The following is a 26,028-nucleotide window of genomic DNA, read 5'->3' as shown; positions in this document are numbered from 1 at the left end:
ATCTGGGAGGGCTGTGTCTGACAATTTCTTTAAATTTCTGGCACCAACTATCCGACATTCACACACAACTCAGCGGAGGTGAGAAATGAGCCAGGGTTTGAACTTCTCCCTCTGGCTTTCTTTGACACAACTATCGATATAAATATTCATTGAATTGCCCCTGTATGAAAATCAGTTTTTCCTAAAATGAAAGTTTTACAGTGATAAGGTATTCTTGTATTAAACACACCCTCAAATATTTTGTCACTCCCCTAATTCTCACTAAATCCTCAAAGTGGGACAGCCCGAGCTGTCTCTATTGTCTTAGACAATATTGTTTAATTAAGATAACATGTAAATATCTCCTCTATATGATGGTCTTCTTTATCCCACCTTGAGTTTTGCCATTGAATCAACAATTTATTTTCCAGCGTGGAAAATAATAAACAACATACAGGCAAACTAATTCTGATTGAGCTCGTACTCCCATAGTCCATCTCCGTCTCATCTGTCAACAAAAAAAAGTCAAATGAGCCCAAACATCCTGCAAAGGACAGTTAGGTTTTGACCAAAAATCAGCTCAGCTCCCCTTTTACTATATACCTGCTCTCTTTAGTTACTGTTTTGCCCTTCACCGCTTACAGTGATAATGGTGGCAGATTTAACTTTGAAATTGGGAGTAACTGTGGAAACACGCTGGCTAAAAAGAGGACTCTCATGAGCATGCTAATGTTGTGCTAATGCTAAAGTCAGCCAAGAAGTTCGTCTCCAGCTGACTTTTTCATGTTTCCGTCTGAGACATGTTAAAACAGGAACCTTGTGACAGTGTATTAAATATGTAAAGTTACTTAAAAGCTGTGTAATAATACAATGTTAATGCTAACAGACTGAGGCTAAAGCTAGCTCTCAGCAAACATTGGTGAGATGGTCAAATATGACATACCTAATGCTATATGATAGAAGATAGAAATACACCCATGGGGAAAGGAAGCGCAGGGACTCGATTAGTGCAGCAAACCTCGAGATGGTGACCCAGCTGGACCATGATCAGTCCAAGGAGAGAGCCAGGATAAGAGCTAAGCTAACCCGGCTTAGATATAAGAGAGTGAGCCAGAGAGATGTGCTGTCATCGGCCCAATTTGATTCTGCACAAGCCCACATCCTTCTCCAACCCCCCGCATAGTCTGGAGGTAACGTCACCGCAGCTAGTAAGCTAGCTTTATTTAGCCTGACATGCTAACATTCACAGCATACATTGGAGCTTGTGTTTCACGTTTTTGAGAAATGCAAAGCTTGACAGGCCTCTCTTGTTATGTTTGCCATTCTATGATTGGACAGTTGCTGTCAAAGGGTAAATTGGAGACACTGCAACAACCTTCCTGATGATATCATATTCATAATATTCATATTCATATGCATAAACTCCTTCATTCTGGGATGTTGACTGATATCAACAGCAGGTGAGGAAGAGAAAGGCCTTGTGGACTGAAGCACTCTTCATTTTCATTCACTGCTTTTGATGCACCAGTTTACCCACGATTAAGAGCAGTTTCAGAGATACCGAGGCTGCAAAATACAGTCTTGCCTCCCACATAATGAACTGGTTCAGAGAGGTGAAGAGTTTCAGTTAATGTCCCTTTAACCTCACCAAGCATGCCCACATTCACACGCATGACGTCAAAGTCCAATGACACGATGCAAATTAGTCCTCTCACGTGTCTACAAAGTGAACAGATTCCCTTTAGAATTGGTTTTATTTGAAAATCTATTAGGGAATCTATTAAAGAGAGGGCATCATTCTGGATGATTCAGTTTCTCCGCCTCGGGGAGAAACATCCCTGCAGTCCAACATGAGTCTGAATGACTAATCCCATTTGCACTCCATCCCGTGCTTTCAACACTCAAAGCTCCTCCAAATTGAAAATCTGACTCTCATCTCCGGTTTTACTGCACCTGAACTCGATTTTTGTTTTGTAATGACTCCCCGCAATAACCGCCTTGATACCCAATCATCCCGATCTTTTCTTCACATTGTCTCCCCTTCCTGTCTGTTCATCTGTTCCCCTTACATCCTTTCTGCAGCTTCAGGTTGGACCATACCTGCCGTGATAACAGCATTTGGAAGACTGCGAGAGGTTAATTTATATTTCAAATGTGTCTCAAACCTAGACATAAATGGATGAGGTCCCCTCACCCTCTTCATTATCACATAAACCTTTCCAAGTTACCATCTGTGTTTATGAATATTTATCTTTTTTATCTTCTTTTATCTTATCTTGAATTTCTGACTGTTAGTCTACATACTTTAAGATGCAAATGCACGTAGCTCACACTTGGTACATCCTCTTACAGGGTTGACATATATATATAGACCTTTTTTGGGCTAATATCATGATGACATCACGATGTTAGCTGGATGCAAAACTAAGGAACATCTGGATGCAACTACAGAGTAGTGGGCTACATAATGAAGAGAAAATGTCATCTTGTTGTGTTGTTTGGATGGTCAGGTGCCAGAAAGTAGTACTAGCTCAAAGTTTAAGTTTTATCACATTTTATGACACAGTGGGGAGATGTGTGCGGGCTGTAACGAAATGAACAAAATGATCTCACGAAATGTTACGGGAGGAAAATATTCTCGCACTTATTTTCCTTATTAAACCGAAAAATACAACCAATAGGTTTCTAAGTTCAAGTTTTTCTCTGTTACCAAACTGAGGCGAGCTTTAATTGCTTCATTAACTCTGAAAAATGCACTTCATTTAAACTTTTTAGACAGAGAGAAACAAAATAACACTCACCAAAACTGTCACCAACTCTGGTCTGGTTGAAATAAATCCTTAATTCATCGCATTAGATGTTAAAATAGTCTCTACAGCTCTACAGGCTGCTTTCCTCTCGCTCGTTCTTCCTCAGTAGGTGTGCACTCTGCCACTGAGTACGTCTCAGAGCAGCGCCTGTCACTTATGCAGACTATTGAATTAGCACACTAAAATGACAAAAATTACCTTAAAAAAACAACCAGCCATGGACTCCCAACCCTTTGGCAATTGTAGAAAGATTATCCATCCATTGAGAGCGTATGTATTAGTCAGCTGAGAGTGACTCTACGTATTCAGAAAAACTTTTATTTATTTTCTTAAGCAATTGTTAAGAAACAAGCCAACAAAACTTGATGGCTAGTTTTAGCAAATGTATTCATTGAATAGTTTTGCCTCCACTAAGCTCCGCCCACAAAAACTCATGTTTACCAGACAGACCAACATTCACACTCACTTGAACACCTGTGGGCAGTTAATCATTTCCACTTCAGCTAATCTGTATTTCTTTGGACTGTGGGATGAAATCGAAGCAGGCATGAGGAGGACAGACAAACTCCATGTAATGCAGGCTGGCTTTTAGACTTGTGAATTGTGAAAGAAGCATCTGTAAAGCGACAGATAGGTGTTTGTGAGCGCCACAACCACAGCAAAGTGACTTGTTTCACTATCAGAATTTGATGCATTTGGTTCCTTAACATCTTCTAGAGGAGCTGCACAATTAAATCACTTTATCCCCATTAAAGTTAGCACTAGCTCTATTGGCTCTGTGGCCAAAAAAGCATGCACAGTATGCATTCATCAGGGTAATATCTTTACAGCAGGAAGTGCCTTTTTTGCTTTCATGCGCCACTGAACAACTCTAATAGGAATTAACAGAGCCCTGACTCTGACACTGTATCCAGTTGTGTTTTTTTGTATCCATTTATCCTCAGCACCATCCCATACTACAGTGCCTAGATTCTCAAACTGTGGTACGTGTACCACTGGTGGTGGGCGAGCTACTTCTAGTGGTATGTAGAGGAATATTCTTAAAATGACATAATCAATTTTAAAATATATATATATATATATTAAAATGCTGAAAAATTTAGAATGAAAACACAAAATATGACAACTGATGAAATGTAAGTTAAAATAAGTTTCAACTTTCTTTTATTTTTGTCTCAATATGAACCCACTACATAGTCAAGATCTTGCACACTCATAGTTCATCCATGATTACCAGGAATTACAAGCTAAACTGTGACAAGAGGCAAGATGGTAAGCAGAAGTAAAATGAAAAATCATAAAAAAAAAATAAAAAAAGCTACTGCAATCATGGCTGCAAACAGTAACTATTACGGAGAGAAGAGCAGATCAGGTGGAGAATATTTCGAGCAGCTGTATTGAAAATGAAGCAGACAACAGTGAACTTGTGGTTGTGCCAGTGAAGACCCAGTGAAGTCTCACAGCAGCTGCTACCACCAAACGGCACAAAACAGTAAGGTGTTACTTGGAGAGTTCAATATTTTTTGAGGGGGTACATAGTATAAAAGTTTGACCAGATGGCATCCTTATGAGATGCCTGAACCACCTCAATTAGCTCCATTTTACTCAAAGGAGCAGCAGCCCTACTCCAAGTTCCTCACGGATGACTGAGCTTCTCACCCTATCTCTAAGGGAGATGCCGGCCACCCGTTTTGGCCACTTGTATCTGGAATCTCTTTCTTTGGGTCATGAACCACCCTTCATGACCACAGGTGAGAGTAGGTGCGGAGATTGACCGGTAGATCGAGAGCTTTGCCTTCTGGCTAAGCTCCCTTTTTAACACAACGGTGCAGTAAAGTGAACGCAATACCACTCCCACTGCTCTGATTCTCCCCCCCATCTCATACTCCACTGTCCCCTCACTCGAGTCCCCAAGATACTTGAACCCCCTCACTTGGGGTGAGGACTCATTCCCTACTCGGTGTAGACAATCCACCGGTTTCCAGTGTTTTTTTTTACTAATCTGGGTTTAAATGGCTCAACATCTGAAGGTTGCACTAATATTGATCTGGAACAACATTCCCATTATTCAGGACATTTCTTGAGCTTTTAATTACATGTTGTGTATCTAGAAGTGTCCCTGTGGCAGAGGGGTTGAGGCGCCGCTGACCATGAACCACAAAGTCCCCAGTTCAAATTCGACCAGGGACCTTCGCTACTTATCATTCCCCATCTCTCTCTTCCCTCATTTCCTGTTATCTTTTTTCATAAAGACATGAAAGACCACATATATAAATTCCATTATACATGAACATGTAAGTTCTCTCTGTTCTGTTCTTCTCACCCTCCCCTGAGACCCACTGATCAAGACGAACACGGTTTGTTGGCTTGGAGGTTTCCAGTCGCGGATGTTGTTACCTTGAGCTCCCTCCAGGCTCCTTCCATGTTTCTTACGCAGTCTACCTTCCTACCTTCCTCCTAGTTTTTTCTCTTACTTTTTCTGGCTGTTCTTCCTCTGACATCTCTTCTCCATCATCCATTCTTCTCTTTTCTGTTTCTCTTTCATTACCCCATTCTTTTTTTACTTTTGTTGGTGATATTTTTCCCCAGTAACATCAGTTTCTCCTCTCTGCCTCATCACTTTTCCTCCTTAGTCTTCTGTCAGGCCTCCCTCTCTTCTTCACTTCCTTTCAATGACGCTACCATTTTCCCTTTAGTCATCTTATCCTTGTCTCGTCCTCTTTTCATTGTTCTTCTCTACTTCATCTTAACTTTGTTTCCCCACCTCTCTCTTCCTCTCCTCCAGCCGGTGACCAACAACAACCCGTGGATGCTGCTGTACTTCATATCCTTCCTCCTGATCGTCAGCTTCTTTGTCCTCAACATGTTCGTCGGCGTGGTGGTGGAGAACTTCCACAAGTGCCGGCAGCACCAGGAGGTGGAGGAGGCCAGGCGACGAGAGGAGAAACGCCAGCGTCGCATGGAGAAGAAGAGGAGAAGTAAGACCCAGGGAGGAAGAAAAATAAGCAGAAGGAAGGGAGACGGAGAAATGGGAATGATGTTTGTAGTAAAATGATAGAGGAGAGAAGAGGAGAAGGATTAAGAGAAGTGGGGTGAAATGAAAAAGGGATGCAAAGTTGGGAATGGGGGAAGGAAAGAGTCAAGGGAAATAAGTATAGATGGTAGAAAGACGGATGGACACATAACACTCCTGGGAGTGGAAGAAGAGAGCAAAGACTGAGGGGAGGGAGGAAAGATTGATGAAGGGATGGGAGTCCTTTTGGAGAAGAGGAATAGCCTCAGGAGAAATTGAGGGAATCAATAAATCAAGAAAAGAAAGCTGGAGAAGAAGAAGACATGAATAGGTTGAGTATATAAAGTAGTAATTTCGGTCCCACTTTATTTTACAGTACACTAGAGATATATTAGCAATTAGATGTAACAAGCTGTACTTTGTATCAAATTAGACAAAAAACTACAAATCATATGTTCTTTGTAAGACAGTATTAGATTTTTTATAGACCCTTTTAGACTTTATTAGTTTACAGTGTAGTTCTCTTGAAATGTGTCCCTAATTGCCCTCTAATAAAGTGTATTGTTAAAGGAGAAATCTGTAATATATTTACAGTAATGAATCATGTAATGAGCATGATGTGTCTTCAGCGATCAAGAAAGACATGTTAAATTCTCCTTCCTCTGAAAGCAGAGCTGAGGCCACAGTGTTTTCCTTTGGAATTTCTATTCCTGGCCTGTAATTTGTGATATTGTTTGCCCGTTTCACTTAAATTAGAGTTTAAATTAATGCTGAATGTTTGCAGAATGAGTAAGTGTTTGTTTATGAGTCATAAGTAAATTGGTTTGTAATCTTGTAGAAGGCATAGATGTTCATAAAGGTTAAATTGAGCAAAATGTTAATGGAGTCTGGCAGGCAGTGAGACAGACACGTAGCCAGAGTGTGTCTTTGTGTGTCCAGGATAACAGACTAAACGTTAACAGACAATGTACAGTTATAAACAACTGATCAGCTTATAGTTATAGATTCCCCATTGTTTGTCATTGTCTATTTATGATGTTGCACGTGTCTTGTGCTCCTGCGGAGCTCCTGCAGCCTGCAGAGCTCTGGGAAGGCGGAGACAGGGGATTCCAGCCTATTTAACATACCATCTATGGGTCTAACTCGCTATTTGGACTGCTGTGCTAACTTTTGCATGTTCAGTTGCTGCATATTACTCCTTTAGGCATATCATCTGTAATTAGGATCTAACTAATGTCTAAGAAAGAACATATTATTTCTATTTTTTGTCTTATTTATTACAATGTACAGCTTGTTACGTCATATTAGTGTACTACTAATTAAAAGGCCATCCAAATTTCTTCTCTCGTAAGTATTTGTTTACCACTTCAGAATAAAATGTAAGCCAGAAAGTTTGTTAAAATGTAAAATTATACTAAATTATACTTGATTTGTAAGCTTTGCAGAGACTCTCTCCTGGGTACAATCCAAATGGCATGTGTCCAAGACTTCTAATTTGATATTTTATTTTATGCGTCCTCGATGATATGACCCAGAATGAGTCGTTCTTTCAACTGATTTAAAACTATTTAACCTCCCTCTCACGTTTATCAAACTTTTTTCTCCACATTATCTCACAGTTTTATATCCCTCTGTGCTTTTTCACTCGCTCTCCCCCTCATTTTTCACCCCCCTTTGGCCTAAATAAATCACTGTGTTTGCATTTGCATTGCTTTTTCTACACTCATTTTTTTTAAACCTTTCTTTTATATATCTCATTTTCCTTTTCTCTTTTCCTCCTTGTTCTTCATTTCACTCCCCCTGGATTCATTTTTCCTGTGCTATTCCTTTCTTTTTGTCTTTTCTGTCTTTTCTTTGATTCTGTGCTTCCATTTCCTCATTTTTCTCTTCCCCCTCAAATCCGTTTATCCCTTCCATCAATATTTTTCCTGCCTTTTCATAAATCCAAATCCCTCTTCGCCTTGTTTTTCCTCTTTCTCCATCTCTGCCTCTTTTGTCTTTACTGTCTCTCTCTCCAGAGGCCCAGAAGCTGCCCTACTACGCGTCATACGGCCCAGCCCGGCTCGCCATCCACACTCTGTGCACCAGCCACTACCTGGACCTGGTCATCACCTTCATCATCTGCATCAATGTCATCACCATGTCTCTGGAGCACTACAGCCAGCCACAGGTGACCACGCTTCTCGACGGAGGGGCGGAGGGATTTCTCGGGCGTGGGTGTCGGGCTCAGAAGGATACAGCAGACTTGTTTCTGAGTGGGTGGTGAAACACCATCTGGGCAGAGTTTCTTAGAAGTGGGCACTCCCGGAGGCCGGCTGCCAACCTACTGCTCTGAATCAGCAGCAAAAACAGCCAACAACCAAAACATTTATCCACGTGCTCGAATACAAACAGTCTGGCGGATTGGGGAGTTAGTTATGCAAAATGTTTCTCTTGCAGGCAGAGATGCTCTTGAGGGTGTAAAAAAAAAAAAAAAGTCAAGTTTGAGTTGGTAGTTAGACAATAAACCACTATATCCTGACTCTGATACTTCATTGTCCTCTTGGGAACAGTGTCTCCGGCTTGGCAGCGCTGTTCCACTAGATATAATCTGGTAAATCCAAAATACTGTTAGAGCTATGAGCTACTATAGGTGGGCAAAATAACATTTTTCATGTTCTGTTGAATAATAGAAAACATGCTGCCTTTGTAACAGCGAAACAGAATAATCTATAACTTATTTCAAGCATAATTATTATTTCTTTTTGAAGAAGTTACCATATACTGTAAAGGAGCTAATTTAAAGTCCAGATGAAACGGCATTTTGGGTGAAACAGGATAGGACTTTGGGAGGTATTACTAATGAGTCTCAGCTCTGTGCCGCTAAAAGTTGAAGACTGATTCATGGGGGGATGTCATGATATTATTGTTTAAAACTACTCAAGCACATAATTGCATTTTGATATGAGAACACAAAGAAACTGATTTAATGTAATTTTTTGGCATATAGTCTTAGGTAGGTGCACAATACGATTGAGGACTGGATCTGAAAAGGGTTTAAAAAGCATTTTTAATTTCATCTTGACTTTAAAGGAATAGAGAAAACATTTTTTTGGTGTTGAGCTGATAATGCATTTACTGTTTCCAACTATTTTTTATTTTTTTATTCAAGGCCTGTACGCTCATGAAGGCAAACTGCGATGTGTTTTGTCTGGAGGCTGCAGGGTCTCACTGTTGACCCGGAACCTTACTGATCTCAAATAACAATATTGTGCTGAAGATGTAAAATATCTGCTGCTTTTGTGGCCAGCTGCACACAGACAACCTACACGGCTCATTATTTTAAAATAGCTTTACCTTTTTAGTCTGTTTATGCCGGCTTTTACCGGCACTGACACTCCGAGTCAACAACTATTTGAGCCGTCGGTGACGTTCAAAGCTTCCACCCACATATGCAGGGCCACAGTCAAACATCTACTGGTTCAGTAGATATATGACAGTCTGTAGACTGAAGTCCAGTGAAAACAGGAGAGTAAGATATCTAGCTAAGAAAATATCATGAAGGTTGACACTGTTGCATCAAGCTTAGCAGGGCTGTTCAAATGTGCCTGGGCTCTAAAAAACTTTAATTCTTTGATTTTACACGTTGGGGATTTTGAGAAGGTCAACCAGTGAGATTATTTATGTCTGCCTTGAAATAATTCTTTGTAGCAGTAGACCTCTATCCCTGCAGAAACACAAACAGAAAACACTCTTGTCAGATTCACTGTCTTAAAATAAACATTACATTTCTCATGATCTCATGATTTCAGTTGTTCGCCCATGATTACTACAAATAAAACCCTAATAAAAATTTTAAAAGTTTATTTTTATAAATGCTAAAGATGCAGTTTATCTTGTTAAGCTAAAATATGTTTGGCTAGCTTAAAGGAACAATTCAAAATTTTGGGAATTTATGCTTATCCATATGGATGTAACGATATATTGAATATTGTGCAAATTTTTTTACATAATCAGTTATTTAATTTTCTTATTTTGATTTTATTTTATAAAATGAGTGTCATGACTATTGCATGATGCTGGTTTTGCAGTTGAACCAACTGCATTGCCAAATATAATTCATGCCAGTTCACTTTTAAACAAACAGAAAATGCTACACACATAAAATTTTGTTTATTTACTTTTTGTCTTTATTTTTTTAATATGGCACTAAATATTGTACGTTGTGCTTTCTTATTGTGGAATTACATGCCTACTTATTCACAATCTTGTTGAGAATTAGATTAGAATATTGATCCAAATCATGTCTGTGTGTTAATTACATACACAGCTCTGTCCAATGTGACTTTTGGCATGTTATACACAAGTTATATCTCATTCATTCATTCATTTTCTGTAACCGCTTATTCCGTAAGGGTCGCGGGCTGCTGGAGCCTATCCCAGCTGACATTGGGCGAGAGGCTGGGTACACCCTGGACAAGTTGCCAGTTCATCGCAGGGCTGACACATAGACAGACAAGTTATATCTCATTTGTTTAACTCTGACAAAAAACAAAATATAAAAGGGCAAGATGTCCTTGATGCGAGGTGAGCTAATGAGCTTCATATTTATCATACAGACAAGAAATGGCTGCCAATTATCTAAGTCTAAGGAAGAACGTGAATAAACATATTTAACGTCAAACCAGCCTGACAGGGACTGTATAAATTCTGCAGACTAAACTCGTGGATGCACGTTCTGATTACAAATGTGTATAACAGCTTAACATACATCTTTTGCTCTGCCTTAATTGGGCTGCGGTGCCTGTGACAAAAGGATTTAATATGTGCATTGAACATTACAAGCTTTTGATTCTTATAGTCATTTTCTGTCTGACTCATTTATACCAGTGTGATAGGGAAAAAAAAATATTCTCTTCCTCCCCAGAGTCAGACATAATTTAGTTGTCTGTCTCAATTAAGCTCTTTTCTATTAAAAGAGATTCATTGGCAAGATACATTTCTCACATTGATAGAACAGATTTACTGAACAACAACTCTGATCCTTACTGTACTGATTTTGTTTTCTCTCCTCCTCTCTCAGATACTGCGGATAGAGAAGCTGTTATGCGATAAAATTAACGATTAATTAGTTTATTAATCAGAAATGCAGGAAATTAACTGTCTGTTACTCCTTCTTTGTTTTTTTTCTAACCGTTGTCTTCTGTTTCTCTGTATTTCAGTCTCTGGAGACTGCACTGAAGTACTGCAACTACTTCTTCACCTCCACCTTTGTGATTGAGGCCTCTCTGAAGCTGGTGGCCTTCGGCTTTAGACGCTTCTTCAAGGACAGGTATGAAGGGGACAGGACGCTTATAAACCTGCTAATATCTATCAGCATGAACCACCGCACGCTGAACTGAGTTCGCTCAACAGAAACCACGAGCAAAACGTGTTGTTCGCTCCTAATAAAAAGCTAATTGAACCTCGACTCTTCTCCATGGTTGGGTCTTGTTCCTTATTTTTTCCTTCTTGTTGTCTGTATTTGTCTTGTTACGTATTTTCTCATCTTGTCACAATTTGACTCTCTAAAACTGAAGCCAAAATGACTCCATTCGCCCCCTGGTGGCCGGCTGCAGTATAGGTCATAAACCCAGCCCCCTTCCATTTTAGCAGATGGGACGTGGGAACCTGGGAACTTGATGTGTTCAAGTGTTAATTTTTTGCTTAGTTATTTGATGGCATAAAAAGTGGGTCTTGCGTCATTATTGACAGGGTGGGACCTTGACACCATGGGTCCAACCAGGCTCAGGCTTGCAAATGACATCATCAGCATAAGATTGCAGTGCTTGTATCCAGGATACAGTGGAGATGTGTTATCCATTTATATATATGTATATATATATATATATATATATATACATATATATATATATATATACATATATATACACTCAATACATCCAGCCAGTCAGAGTAAAAGTGCCGCTCCCTCAACTCTGTCACCTATAAATTATGTTTGTGTACTGATTTTTTTGTACTGCTGATTATGCTTTTTTGAGAAACATAATTGCCATCTGGATTATTATACATTTTTCATCATGGTTTTATTCAATAAAGCAAACAGTTCCCATCTTTTGCTTTTTAGGTCACTTGTTATGTTTAGGCATTCCCTGCTGTGAGTGCCTCGTTACAACCATAAAAAGAGTCATGCTTTAGTCGCTGTGAGCAAATATTGTGTTGACTGTAGTGGATAATGTAGGAGAACAAATCAAATGCATTGCCAGTGAACATTTTGCAGATACATTCAGCATCGAGATGTGACTTCCTTGATGTCAGTAGAAAATCTAATCCCGTGGACTTAGTAGTGCATAAACATAATTATTAGGAGACGGCTGGTTTCATGAATGGATGGATGGATAGAAACATGATTTAAGGAAATGATTACACCAATATTTTGGGGCAAAAAATATATGATGTCCTCTCTGCGTGCTATTCCTAAACAAAGTGATAATGACCTTATTCACAGAATTATATGTGGAACTACTGGTATTTAAAAATAATTCATGTAAGCACTGGTTTTAGTGTGTTTTCGATTAAGTAAATGACTCAAATCGAGGCTCTGCAGGTGCAGAAGCTCTCTCGAATTTTAATAGATTTCAGAATCCACACCTTAATAATCCAGCGAGGGGGTCCTCTATCCACCGTGTGCACAGGCCTGTGGAGCAGCTGTGATGGCGTCGGTGAATATTATTTGCGATACCCCGCTACGTAGATGATATTATTGCAGCTTCCGGTCCATTTTTAGAATTGTGGGTGTGCTGGAGGAAATTGCTGTTGGTTATTTCTGCCCCCCCCCCCCCTTTGCAAAATGACTTCTTTCAGGCTATTTCAAAGCTCTCTGCCTATCCCACTTCCTCTTCATCTTTCTCTCTTTATGTAAACAAACACACTTTTAGTCATATTACTCATCCTGTCCATCGCTATAATTTATGTCTCCCCCTCTCTATCCCTTTGCCTTTTTGTGTTTCGTCAAACTTTTGTATGTTTTTGGAAAGCCCTGGCTTTGTTAGGCAACCCCGTTTTGTGCATGTTTACACCCTGTGAGCCAGTTGCGTGCCAGTTCTGCTGCTCTGAAACTGAGATATTATCTGGGACGAGACACATTAACTGTGGAGGAACATACCGCGGGCAGCAATTTTGCACTAAACTGAGTTAAAAATGAAAGAAACTTCACTAGATTAAAAAAACGGGCAGATGTGTATTTAAGGAAGGCCTTACTAACCAAGAGGTTACACTATAGTATGGATTAGATGAGGGTGGTTTTTACAGTTGGGCAGATTTTCCCAAGTCTCTCTCAGTCTCTTGTAGTTTAGCCTTGGGCCAGGAGAAATTCAAGTGGTTGTAATTTGCAGACTGCTCAGGCTACAGTTTAAAGAGGCTGGGATAGCTGCAATGTACAGTAGACAAGGCCATTAATAAGAGTATGGTGTCCTGTACACAGCTCTGCAGATGCTGCAGTCTGGTCAGCCAGTTTGCCTTCTGCCAAATACATCTAGTGGGTTTCTCGCTTAATGCAGTACTGACTCACCTGAATTATAACTAGTGTTTAGTGTCATATGATGCTCAATGTATATATTATTTTTTTACATAGGCTGAATCAGTCATTCCCAAACACTGGGTCGGGACCCGCAGGTGGGTCACAGGATATTTTATTTGGGTCACCGAGTTAATAAAAAGATGGAAGAAATTTAGTAGTATTTCAGTTATGTTCTTATAATTCAGTAGTCTAAAATGTTTTGCATCGTTGACCTGATGAGATGAAATAAAACCAATGAGATGTCCTGTAAACTGAGCCTCAATACATTTATTTCTCATTTATAAAGTATTTAAAGTGTATAGGTTACATGCATCAAGATTTGGACCACAGATAATTTATTGCTGATCAATTTGTGCATTATATGCATGGTTGATTGATTTGTTGTTGGTCAAAATGGTGAAAAGAATTGATCCAGCAATAATTTTTCCACTAACCAATTAGTTGTTTGGTCCATAAAATGTCAGAAAATAATAAAAATTGATAAATTAATTTTGCCACAGTCTTGTTAGTTATGTCCGTGCACTCCACCTGTTTTCACATGTTTGGACCTATCTTTCAATTCATGATAAACGGAAATAATTTTTCCACTAATCGATTAGTTGTTTGGGCCATAAAATGCCCCTATCAAACAACATCCCCTAACTTAGTTTAAGAATTTGTTTTTACCAAAAATAGCCATTAAATTACTCTCCTCAAAGCCACCAAACTCCACTGACAAAAAAAAAAACAGGAGTTTGTGGTCCACTGCTTCCTTGATTGGTTATGTTGTTTGCGTTACTGTGCGACATTAGTGTGTTACGCATCTTTGAAAAATAAGGCCCAGGTTAAAAAATACCCTTTAAATACACAAAAGCTAAAAGGGAGTATAAACCAAATACAAAAAAATAAACTGTTTACTGGTTACAAAATGGCAAACTACAAAAAAAAACACAAAATAGTTTTGAAAAGCCTTAATAATAGCAACAAATTGACCTGACTATTGGCTTAAGAACAAACAAACAAAAAAAGGTTTGTGATAATTTTCGTCACTCTGAGAACACACACACAGCGAGGTGCAGACCAGTGGGAGCTTCACAGGAAGTCCATGAAAATTAAAACACATGCCGTATCTTGTCCTTCATCAGGGCGCCAACAGAAACATTTGGTGAAGTGAATAAAACACGGTCTGCTGGAGAAGAGAAGTGCGGCGTGATGTTATTTTCGTGGACTTGCAACAGAGCCAATCCTTCAAAGACCTAGTATACATGCTGTACATGACAGGAGACGAGGAAACAAACCCAGAAAGTAATATTTTTGAAGTTTGCATAGAATTGAAGATGCTCTCCTAGTATTAACATGAATATTCATGATGGGAGCAGGCCTTCAGGAAATTGTGGGCTGGTACCCATTCTTCTTCCAAGTCAGTTGTGGGATAATCATGCAAATTAAGCGTAAAGTTTAAGTAGATCAATTAATTCATTGGAAATTAACATAACACAGATCCTGATGTGTGCAGCCATCAAGTCCTGAGCCACACAGCTTCAGATTCACTGTTTACCTTCACTTTGGCTCCACTCTACACATTATGGTTGATAGCAGATGGTAGAAAAGTCAGTGTGTGTGTTTGTGTGTGCAGGTGGAACCAGTTGGACTTGGCCATTGTGCTGCTGTCAGTGATGGGCATCACCCTGGAGGAGATCGAGATCAACGCCTCCCTCCCCATCAACCCCACCATCATCAGGATCATGAGGGTACTCAGGATAGCACGAGGTACACACACACACACACACACACACACACACAGAAAGACAAATTTTAAATGTTTACATGATAGGCATGTTCATGTTCATTCTCCTATGACATTTTCTGAAATGAGCGCTGTCAAACTGAGATTACATGAGGTGTAAACTCTTCATTATTTGCAGAGACATCAGGACCGTATTTAAAACTGGTTTATATTAGAGACACACCTTTTCCTTAATTTTAAACATGAAAATTAATATGGATCAGTAAGTCAGGGACACCAGACAACAGCCCCCTCTGCCCTGCACTCTCACTGCTACCAGGTGATGGACCAGATCACCTACTGTACTGGGTAAGAGGGAACTTATATAAACTGGGAAACAGCATTCGACACAACACATGAGCAAGGAAGCAGGAGCAGGAAAATTGTCTCCTTCCACTTGTAAAGGTATATTTATGTAGACACTTCACAAATAGTTTCACTGATTTACAACATGTTAAATAAAAATACTTTTCTCTTTCATTAATTGATTTCAGTTGCTTGTGCTTTACCTTTTTTTTTTTTTTTTTTTTTTAGAAATTTGCTGTTAAACTACGGAAACTCAGCACCACCTACACAAATAATCCACATTAAAAGCCTTGCAGCAGCTCAACAGACGTGATCTCTCTTATATAAGCTATTAATAAGAAGCATCAGTAGGAAGTAGAAGCAACTGGAAATACTCTGCTCTCTTTCTATCAGTTGCGGCAACTTGTTGTTATCACTGGTTTAATGTAATATATGGAACACTGTTTTTAGCCCTCAGACAAACCTAGCTACCTGTTTCTCTAAGGGCAAAAACACCCATTCACCTCATCAGCCGTGCTTCTTTTTAAAAAGAAACTAATTCCTGTTTCTATTTCTAGTTTTGTGTATCTCTGTTTGAGAGTTTGAGACAGTGAAAGCATCACAGCTAATTTTGGGACGGAGACTCAAGGCTCATTTAAACACAAACGTTAACTTTTCATCTCATACCTCATATACAGGCGTCATTTACAGTCCTATTGTTGTCTTAATCTTCCTTCGAAAAAGTAAAGCTGATATTAGGTTTTTATCTTTCGGTCAGTCCGCTGTTTAATGTGTCTCTCATTCAGCACCTTTGTTCTGATTATTCAGAGGAAATTACAGGAGTAGGTCTCTGGGCTGCGCCGATTCCTCTTAACTTCACACTGAGGGGGATAAAGGCTAATTACATCAATCTCACTTAAGCCTCACCCTCTTACCATCGCCCTCTGCCCTTCATAATACTGCCCAGGGACCGCTGAGTGGACCCATGGGTAATATGCTAATTAAACAGCAGCCGGTGGTAATTAACAAGCAAGTGGGGTATTTGATGAAAAGTGTGAGGGCTACTGGTGACTTATAGTCTTTCCTCTCCTCTCATAACATTTTTTACCACTCTGCCTGAATGTTAACGAACTTGTGTAGCTGTGGGAAAGAATATTAAAATGTTTCACAATCAACTTCTTCTTTCACATAGCTGAAGTTTAAAAATACACAGAATAAAATAGAAGATTCAGCTACACTGGTTGAATATGAGATAAGTAATAAGCTACAACAGTTTCATGCAGGCTTATATTCATTATTTCTTACTCTTTGTTGATTCACATAAACAACATTATACAGATTTCACCTACAGTGTTTTATGATTACATTGACGTGACATTATATTATCTCTTAGTCAGTGTCCAAGACAATGTGATACAGAGTCCTTCCAATGGGTAAAACAGGATGAAGTGCTTTCTAGAGTATCCCTTGCGAGACGGCTGGAGTTCATGTAATCATGCGAGAATCCATTTTGCCAGGATTCAAGTTATGCATTTGCGTCCATCCATCCATCCATCCGTTGTCCGTAACCGTTTATTCCTGAAGGGTCGCGGGGGGCTGGAGCCTATCCCAGCTGACATTGGGCGAGAGGCAGGGTACACCCTGCACAAGTCGCCAGTTCATCGCAGGGCTGCACCAGAAGAACAGACCACCAGAACAAGCGTCCATGGCGTCCAACAATGACTGTTGGTTAGTGCAGATACTGTAATACCATCAGCTTTATATAACCTGGAGAGTATTTCTTCATTGAAAGAAGGGCAAAGAACGGCAATGAAGGCTTCGATGGAAAAGATGTTTTCACTCTTCTCCCGACCGGCGTCAGCAATAGTTTGATCTGATTGGTTGAAGTTAGCCTGTGTTACATGTGATAGAGAGATGGTTCATCCAATCAGCTGCCAAGTATTTTTTGTGAGGTGCCTGCCACTTTTCAAACAGCATCTAAGAACAACTTTCCAGATGGTTCTGTGTAACAAACCATCTGGTGTGTCAGGTTGCTAAAGGATGTCCTTCTAGTGGCCAAAACATGGTGAAATGCCCTCTATGCTGCCCTTCCAGTGGGCAAAACATAATAAAGTGCCCTCTAGATGGCCCTTCTTGTGGCAAAACATGATGAAATGCCCTCTAGGGTGCTCTTCTAGTGGTACATGGTGCAATGAAGAGAGGTGTAGTTGTTGTTTACTTTAAGTCACATAACAGAATAATTTTTAGTCTAAACCTGGGTTTGGAACTGTTTCACCATGAATGCATCATGACTTTCAGCACACTGATGCCTGACTGCACACAGTTGGTGCCCTTTTATTTAAGAGCCTGAGTCCACAACTGCCTCTGTGTAAAATCAAAGACCTATAAATTCAAAAATTATTGGAAATTTTATGATAAATCTGTTGCCATTATTATTAGCCTGCATTATGTGCTGTGTGAGAATGGAAAGCTTGACCAGCTTAGCAACAGTTACTTATACAGAATGAGGACGAGGGTATAAGTAAGGGAACAAGGGGGTAGTTAGTCGAATAAGTTAGTTAACTTTACTGTGACATATACAACCATACAAAGTACAATTATACAGTCTGATTCAGTCTCTGCATTTAACCCATCCTAACAATGAGAGCAGTGGGCAGCCACTGGCCACAATAACTAAAAAAAAAAGAAAGGCACTGCTGATTTTTGTGATGAAGAACAAAGGAGCCCAAGGAACTAAACTAAGAAACTAAAGAAAATGAATCAGTGTCAGAAGGGATAAGCCCAGAGGTGCAAACATTCTGTTTTAATGTGAATCCTCACTGAAACTGTGAGGAAATAAAGTAAATTTTAAGTCCCAGTTCTCTTGTTGCTCATCTTTCACTCACCTATTCTTGGTATTTGTTTTATTCCGCCTACTAGCTCCATAACTGTAATCTGGACTTCAATTTATATTTAAAACCTGATATTATAATTTACAACTAAGTAACTCTCTGAATGAATGCTGTAGCAATTTTCATGCTTATGTTTGAACAATCAGTGGCCCCACAGACCCCACGATGACTGTCCATTTGAAAGTTTTTGATGCTGTTGTACTGTTTTAAAGCAGAGTGGATCTGGGGATTGTGGGTAATTAAGTGTCGACTTGAATTAATTAGCGTAGTGTTACTTGATTCAAGAAATTAAGAAAAATGGATTTACAGATTCACACTTTTTAAATACCAGATCCTACTTTTTAATCTTTGGGCTCGGTGTAAGCTATCAAGTGTTTTCAAGTAGAAAGGATCAAGTCCATGTGATGTCACAAGTCCAAGTAGAGTTACAAGTCTTTCTTGACTTTATCAAGTCATGTCTAAGGTCATCAAATTTGTGTTCAACCTAGGAACCAAAACTGGAACTAGATTACTGTAGTCAAAACGTAACCAAAGTTCTAGAAACGAATGTTTATAGAAAGAAAAAATGCTGTTTTTGAAACAACCTCAACTTTACTATCAATAAATCCAAAGAAAAATTAACATTAACAAGTCAGTGAAGTGCAGGGCTGCCACACAAACTTTGCACCAAAGATGTCACCAAAAAAAGCATTGCATGATTCTAAGTGATGCTGTTTTCTTGGAGTTTGGAGAGAAGATTCTCATAGAGACTCTACAGTGCTGGCTAATGATTTCTTTTCCCTCCAATGAGGCACAACCACCACCACATCCACCTTCTGTTTCTCTCTCTCTCACACACACACACACATATAACCACCACCATCCACCCTGATTATAGTCCATCTCCCAGGAGGCGCTGTCGGTCCCCCATCAGAACACAACTGTGTTTTTTTTTTTTCTCTCCACTACCGGCCGTATCGTCAGCCATGTTCCTCCAGAAATTGGACCGCTGGGAATTGTGTATGGTCTCTAATGGAGAGTCGGGGAACCTATTTCATCAATCGATCGTATGTTATCTCTGTCCTCCACCTTCCCAGTCTACCGCTTATCTACAGTATCTTCATCGTTCTCTTCTACCTCTGTGGTGTCCTTAGTCTTCCTGTCCTTTGTTTCACTTTCTCTCACTCTGTAGGTGTTGTCTGTTCTTCATCATCTGGACACTTATGTCCAAAGTAGCACACACACACACACAGACACACACACACACACACACAAAAAAAAAAAAAAACATACACTGGATGCTACAGCTGTCTCACCCTGTAATTTCTCTCCAGTGTTGAAGTTGTTGAAAATGGCAACCGGGATGAGAGCTCTGCTAGATACAGTGGTCCAAGCTCTGCCTCAGGTATGTGTCATCACACACACATGCATACACACACACACACACACACACACACACACACACACACACACACACACACACACACACACACTCACAGACATCCTCCTTCAGCTTATCACAAGGACGCACAGGAGTTAATTAACATTTGTGGAATGATAAACGATCAGTGTGGATAGAGGCTCCCTGAGAATTATGACTTTCAAGAAGTCGGGTTATGGCTACATTTTTGGCCCCGATGTCATGGCACTTTGCTAACTTTCCACTGTTCCTCATTTATTAAAGAAATATATAAAGACCACAGTGGTATTAATTTAACATGTTCAATTCCCACTGCAGTTAATGACAAAAGAGCAGGTAAAAAAGTTCTGTTCCCTTGGTACACAAAGAGACTTTTCCTTCTTTAGCCTTTGCTCAGATTCATGTATTCGAAGTTTTCCTTTGTCCTAGAATTTCTAGAATAATATGGATTCTTAAGAGCAGTCTTCAGCCAGGAATTCTGTGCATTAGATGGTCACTGCAGCACTTTTAGGCAACAAAACTACTTGGGGAGGTTAAGATCATGTTTGAGGTGACAATAAGTATATGTACTGTATGTGACATCACTGGAGAGTCTCGAAAGATGAAAGTCACTTGATGCACAAGGGATGTACCTGGATCAAGCACAAATAATGTGATGTCAGAATTTTCCAAACAACCATTGTCAGCCCATCCATCGGCGATTGGCGATATCTTTGTCACCTCTCCTGCCTCCTCCTGCCCTCTTGAGTCTCAGCAGAGAGATGTGCACAAGCGACTCACAAGGTCTCTAGCAATTACACATTTTCACACTAATTTTCAATTTTAAACAGAGAAATACAACCGCACACCATCTGAATTCAAGTTTCTCTCTTTTACCAAACTAAGACCTTAATTGGCTCGAAACAGACATTTCTTTGACCCAAAGTTGCTCGTTATTATTCAGAAAATATTATTTAGAAAGACAGATGAAAAGTAAAAGGAAATATATATCATATGTACTATCATAATATATCATAATATGTAAGACAGCATTTGCCTGGTTTGGTACTATGGCCTGGTATAAACCATGTCAACATCCAGCCTTCTATGTGAATACAGATACAAAGACAGATAATCTTGTTTGTTGATCAGGTTGAGGTTTCATTGATAGGCTAACTTTTGTTGTTGTGTTTAAGTCTCCGTCTCTGTGTTCTGACTCCCTCTGCAGCTGGACATCTTTCCATCACTGTCAATTTGTCTTGTCTGCCTCCGTCAGTTCAGTCATTAATTAGTTTTCCTACGCCTGAAGCAGAAGCTGTATTGAATGATAAAGACAAATTAAGCTCAGACCGGTTAGCGGGAGAAAGGATTCTTGTCAGATAAATGATGATATATCTTTGGCACATTTGGTTTGACAAATTGCCAAACTAATTATAAGTGGCTTTAGAAGTTCTGTAATAAAGAAAACATTTGTCCAGTACAACCTACCAGAGTTGACACACCCTCAGCCATTAAAGGGCAACTCCATCTGCATTCTTTTATGGGTTTTTCAAATGGAAATATTGATACTTTCATAGATTTATTGTCAGTTTTGGTCTTGGAATATGTGGATAAAATAAAGAACATAACCACTTTTACTTTAAACGGTAGGTTTAGTCAACAAAACTACTTGGTTAAGTTTTGGAAAAGATCAGGTTTTGTGTTAAAGTATTAGGGTGTTTGGGGTAAAGTATGTTACTTTATGTACTTTTTTTTGCAAGTTGCAAAACGTAAATCACATGATGCAGGTCATCTGAGGTGTTTAATGTTATGTACCTCTAAACCTTTAATAACATTTTAAGTTCCGATCAGGAGACAAACCCAAGTCTCCTGGGTGAAAGTCCTGTTTGTCTGACCCATTCATCCACAGCACTTCCTCCAAATGTGGATTTTATCACATAAAGTCTGCACATGTAGATCTTGTGTGCCTGTATGAGTTGCAAAGGAGCATGACAAAATGTCAGTATTTGATGACTTCGGAATGGCAACAGAGAGAAAAAATATCTGTCAAGGCCACGTTTTACAACACTGAGCGCTCAAAATACTATTACGTGCACCTGAGGTATATTTCATTGCCACGTGTTGATTCATTTGTGCAACAAGATAAGTGTATACGTAGAGTAGGGCTGCAACTATCGATTAATCCTTTGATTATTTTCTCGTTTAATCAATTAATTGTTTGGTCCATAAAATGTCAGAAAATAGTGAAAAATGTTGATCAGTGTTTCCTAAAGCCCACATTTTATCCACAACCCAAAGATCTACTGGCTATGACTGTTTTTCTTGTGTTTTATCTTCCGGTTAGTTTGCACTGCACATATATGCACTGTTACACCACAATAAAATTTAGGAGTTCTGTGTATCAAAGTTTTTATCAATAGGTGATGTTATAATGAGCTTTGTCAAGCTGCAAGTAAGCTATACATGTTTTATAGTATTAATTCCAATTTTTGTACCTTAAAAACAGAGCGGAGGATTTTGAAAAATGATGCAAGCAGAGATAAAATACATAAGATTTTCAAAATGAGATTACAAGGTCATGGGACCAAAACTTCATCGTGAGGTAAAATGACATGTCATTATTCATCCTCTGCATCTTCTATATATATATAAGGTATAATTTCTATAATTTTGGCTGCATTTGAAAAAGAAGTAAACAAAGTTCTGCCTCTGTTTGCCTTTTCCTAACATTATGAGGCTCTAAAACGTTGTTTCGGCTTTTTAATGTGAAGAAACCAGAGAAAACTCCACTAATGGATCTGAACTGGCTGCTCTCTTTATTAAAGACATTTGTAAAGGACTGAGTGTGCTGCCAGAAGTTGATTTTTTTTTCAGTTCTGCTGGTTTGTCAATGCTCTGACCGGAGCCCTCTGGGAGGACTTTTGTCTCCCTGATGTTCGGGAAGAAAACACACACACACACACAGAGGCGCACAGATATCCGCATTAGCACAAACGCAGGCTCACACACTGATTTGAAGTTACAGTCACAGAAATCTCCCTCGCTTCGGTTGCGCCTCAAAATCAATAGTCCCTTTTTTCCATCCACTTTAACTTGTTTGCTTTCCAGTCCCTGCTCTCTTGTTCGGACAGATTTCATTGGTTTTGCTGGTCTTGTTTTTGCGGTGGAAGCTTAGACCACAACAAACATACATGTCAAACTAATAGGTGGTCACTGGAGGTTCAGCACAGTGCTGTAGTTTTGTAGCACACACAGATACAAGTCATCACAGGTCAAGAAGAAAATTGCCAGTTATGCTTTAGATCCTCTTTGTGATGCCCTAATGGCATTGAAAAGGTGTTAATAGTATATAATTTATATAATAATATTGATTCAAACCATTTCTCTACAGTCCTGCAGTATCATTTTTCCCTTTTCACAGAAACGTACAGTAGATTTACATCACAGCTTCTGTTGTCATGGTGCCATTGCTCTGATCCGTTAATTGGTTTCTTGTAGTTCATATACTCTGGATTAAAATGTTTGAAATGGAAATGTGTAGATAAATAATGTACTGCATGTCTTTAAAGGGAAGATTCACTGCTTTTCAACCCTAGACATTGTAAAAATGTGTCCCGTAATTTATATAATGCAAAACTTCACGGGTTGCTTTATTTTTCACGGACTTTGTATTCTGCTGGGTTAAGTTGGGGAACAGGCCTTCAATAACCACACTTATTTATACTAATTTATTTTTTTAACAAGGAAAGGAGGAAAGGAGGATCAGGTTCAACTTCACTGACATTTCATCAACACTTGACTTCTCCCCAGGCAACTTCTCCAAGTGAAGCAGAAGCACTTTAGAAAGAAGATGCAGAATGTGCAACACAGACTTTATTCCATGAACTCACTTTTTTCAGAGATTAAAGGATTTATAGCTATTTATAGCTTCATCTGTGTGAAGTAAATAATCTATACAACATAGTTAGTAGGCCCCGATCCTAAGTCATTGAATTGTGCATCAGTATCCATAAGGTAAAATTTCCTTCATTTAAAACTGGATATGCAAAAAAGCTAAAACTTTACAACTTAGCTTACTCTGGTAACTTAATATGAAGAGATAAATATCTTTCCCTGAGATATTGGAGTAAGTGAGAAACATTTCGAGCAATAGAGCTCTTTTTAGAAGTTTGGAGCATGTAAGGGCAGTCTTGTTGAACCAAACCCTAGAGCGTTTACCCCCCTGGTGCAGTTAATTTGAGCTGCTGTGAACACTGAGCTTGAACTCTGATGCAGACCAAATAAAACTCTCTGGTCTGCCTCGAAGGGGGTGGTCTGGAACTGCTTTCAAGTGAACTCCGGAGCAGGTTCATTTCTGGTGTGAACACCATTAGAACCAATCACAGAAGACCACCATTGTGTGTGTCGCTTTCTTTTGACTGATTAGAAAACATTTGATACCTGCTGTCTTAAGAGATCTTTGCATGTTCGGTCCTCTTAAGTCTGCTGAATGTGGTCCAGATGGTGCTCCATGTTGTACGACCTGGGTTCTCAAACTGTGGTATGTGTACCACTGTTGGCACGTGAGCTCCCTCTGCTCTAAGCTACAAGCTACTAAGCCATGCTGTTGCATGATAGTAAACATGCATTTTTACCCTTTTCAGTAGGAAAAAACATATATGTGAATTAACTATGAGCTTTCCCATTTTTACCATAAAGGTGCCACAGATTTTCTGAAAACTGAGGCTGTTAGTGAGGCTTTGCTATGAATAATTAGAAATGATAAGACTCATGTTAATGTTTTAGTAGAACAAAGGAACACTTTGCACATCTGTTAGATGAGACGGGGCAGAAGAGAGGGTTGAGTGGATCTGATGAGGGTCTAGTACGGAAACATCAGCTGTTACACTGCAAGTTAGACAGTGGGCAGGAATACTGTGGTTATGTTGTACATATAATGCATTACTAAAGTCAGTGGGTTGTTTTAGCAAACCGAGGGTTCTCTTTCTCCAAAAATAAGTTTCTGCTCCTGTTGTTCGCTATCTGGGAAAAAAATCACAGTCCCTGAGAACATTTCAACCCCTCTCAGCACCTATTCTTTCACTGAAGTCTGAGGTCGGGGCAGTGAGAAATTTTGTATGTCAGCCTGACATGAGTGACATTACTGTATGTGCCAAATTTCTAATGTAATTCTAACAAAAAATGTGTCCCACCACAACACAGAGGACTGAGCCAAGGTTTCATTGGAATAAATGCAAAGAAAACATTCAGTAAATAGTCTTTAAGGTCCAGTCTGTAGAATATATGGGCAGAAACATGGCAGAAATTACTAATACTAATGAAATATAATATTCATTAGTATATTTTCTTTAGTGTATATTCACCTGATAATAAATATCAATGTGTTTTCATTACCTTAGAATGAGCTGTTCATATCTACAGAGGCCACCAAGTTGAACCACCATGTTGCTACAGTTTTGCAGCCACCATTGGTTCTATATGCTTGGAAGGGGAGGGTGCAGCAATGTGCTTGCAATCTACAGCTTTACCACTAGATTAGAGGACCAGATAAGATCAGCCCAACTTTACTAATACAGTGCAGAGTCAAAAGCAGAGGTAGAAAAGAGTGAATGAATAAAAATAGAAAGTTATGATATTATACACACCTTTCACTTGTACATGTATACATATACAAGTTAGTAAAGTATCAAAGCTTTCAGATCAGTGCAGGTTTATTTGCTATGGAAACCAAAGGTGTAAATATCAAAGTCCACACTGTGTTTCTCACAAGCTTCTGTTGCCTAGTTGCCAACTCTAATGCTTTCTCAGCATCCAGCATTCTGTTTCTTATAGAATAGCATCCTCATCCCTGCGGTGTGCTTTCCCTCGCTGCTCCAGGGATCTAAAGACATCAGATGGGTTTAAGTTACAAGCTGCAAACTGCTTCAGGCCAAACAGCTTCTTTTAATATCCACCAGGAAACATCAACATGCACGACCGGGGGAGAGAAAGAAAGCTGTCCTCGGGCTTTGCCTTACCTCTCCGAATATCCCCATTGCTCCCTCCCTCATTACTTCCTCTTTTTCTCCTGTGTCACCCACTCCTCCAATAAAAACGATATGTCTTATTCTCTCCCGATCCACTCTCTCAGTTTATTTGATGTCTAATGGAATTCTACAGTCAAGTATTCAAATGCACCCCATTGCCTTCCCTGTGAGGTGACTTAGCTAATGGTATTCTACTTATTGCCTGCTATTGCACCCCAGGGAGTCCTTTACCCATTTGCATTGCATATCTCTATCTGCATTGAGTCTTTACACGGATGGATTCATGCCTGTTAAGAAGTCAGCGAGTAAAATCTTCCCCAAAC

The 26,028-nt window shown here is 39.4% G+C and overlaps 1 protein-coding gene across 1 annotated transcript in view; it reads left to right on the top strand.

Moving 5' to 3' along the window:
- Window positions 1–26,028, top strand: part of LOC146329520 (voltage-dependent T-type calcium channel subunit alpha-1I-like) — an 89,178-nt gene that overhangs the window by 22,228 nt on the left and 40,922 nt on the right. The window contains exons 8-12 of the mRNA XM_084714437.1: window positions 5,575–5,767; window positions 7,821–7,972; window positions 11,004–11,113; window positions 14,976–15,109; window positions 19,615–19,685. Of these exons, the coding sequence (XP_084570563.1) occupies window positions 5,575–5,767; window positions 7,821–7,972; window positions 11,004–11,113; window positions 14,976–15,109; window positions 19,615–19,685 (660 nt within the window). The remainder of the gene's footprint in view (window positions 1–5,574; window positions 5,768–7,820; window positions 7,973–11,003; window positions 11,114–14,975; window positions 15,110–19,614; window positions 19,686–26,028) is intronic.

This window comes from Lutjanus erythropterus, chromosome 3 (assembly GCF_056507025.1).
Source record: "Lutjanus erythropterus isolate fLutEry1 chromosome 3, fLutEry1.hap2, whole genome shotgun sequence".
NCBI classification, from domain to species: domain Eukaryota; kingdom Metazoa; phylum Chordata; class Actinopteri; order Lutjaniformes; family Lutjanidae; genus Lutjanus; species Lutjanus erythropterus.
The sequence above is the reverse complement of the archived record's forward strand: the minus strand, read 5'-3'. Positions and strand labels throughout refer to the sequence as shown.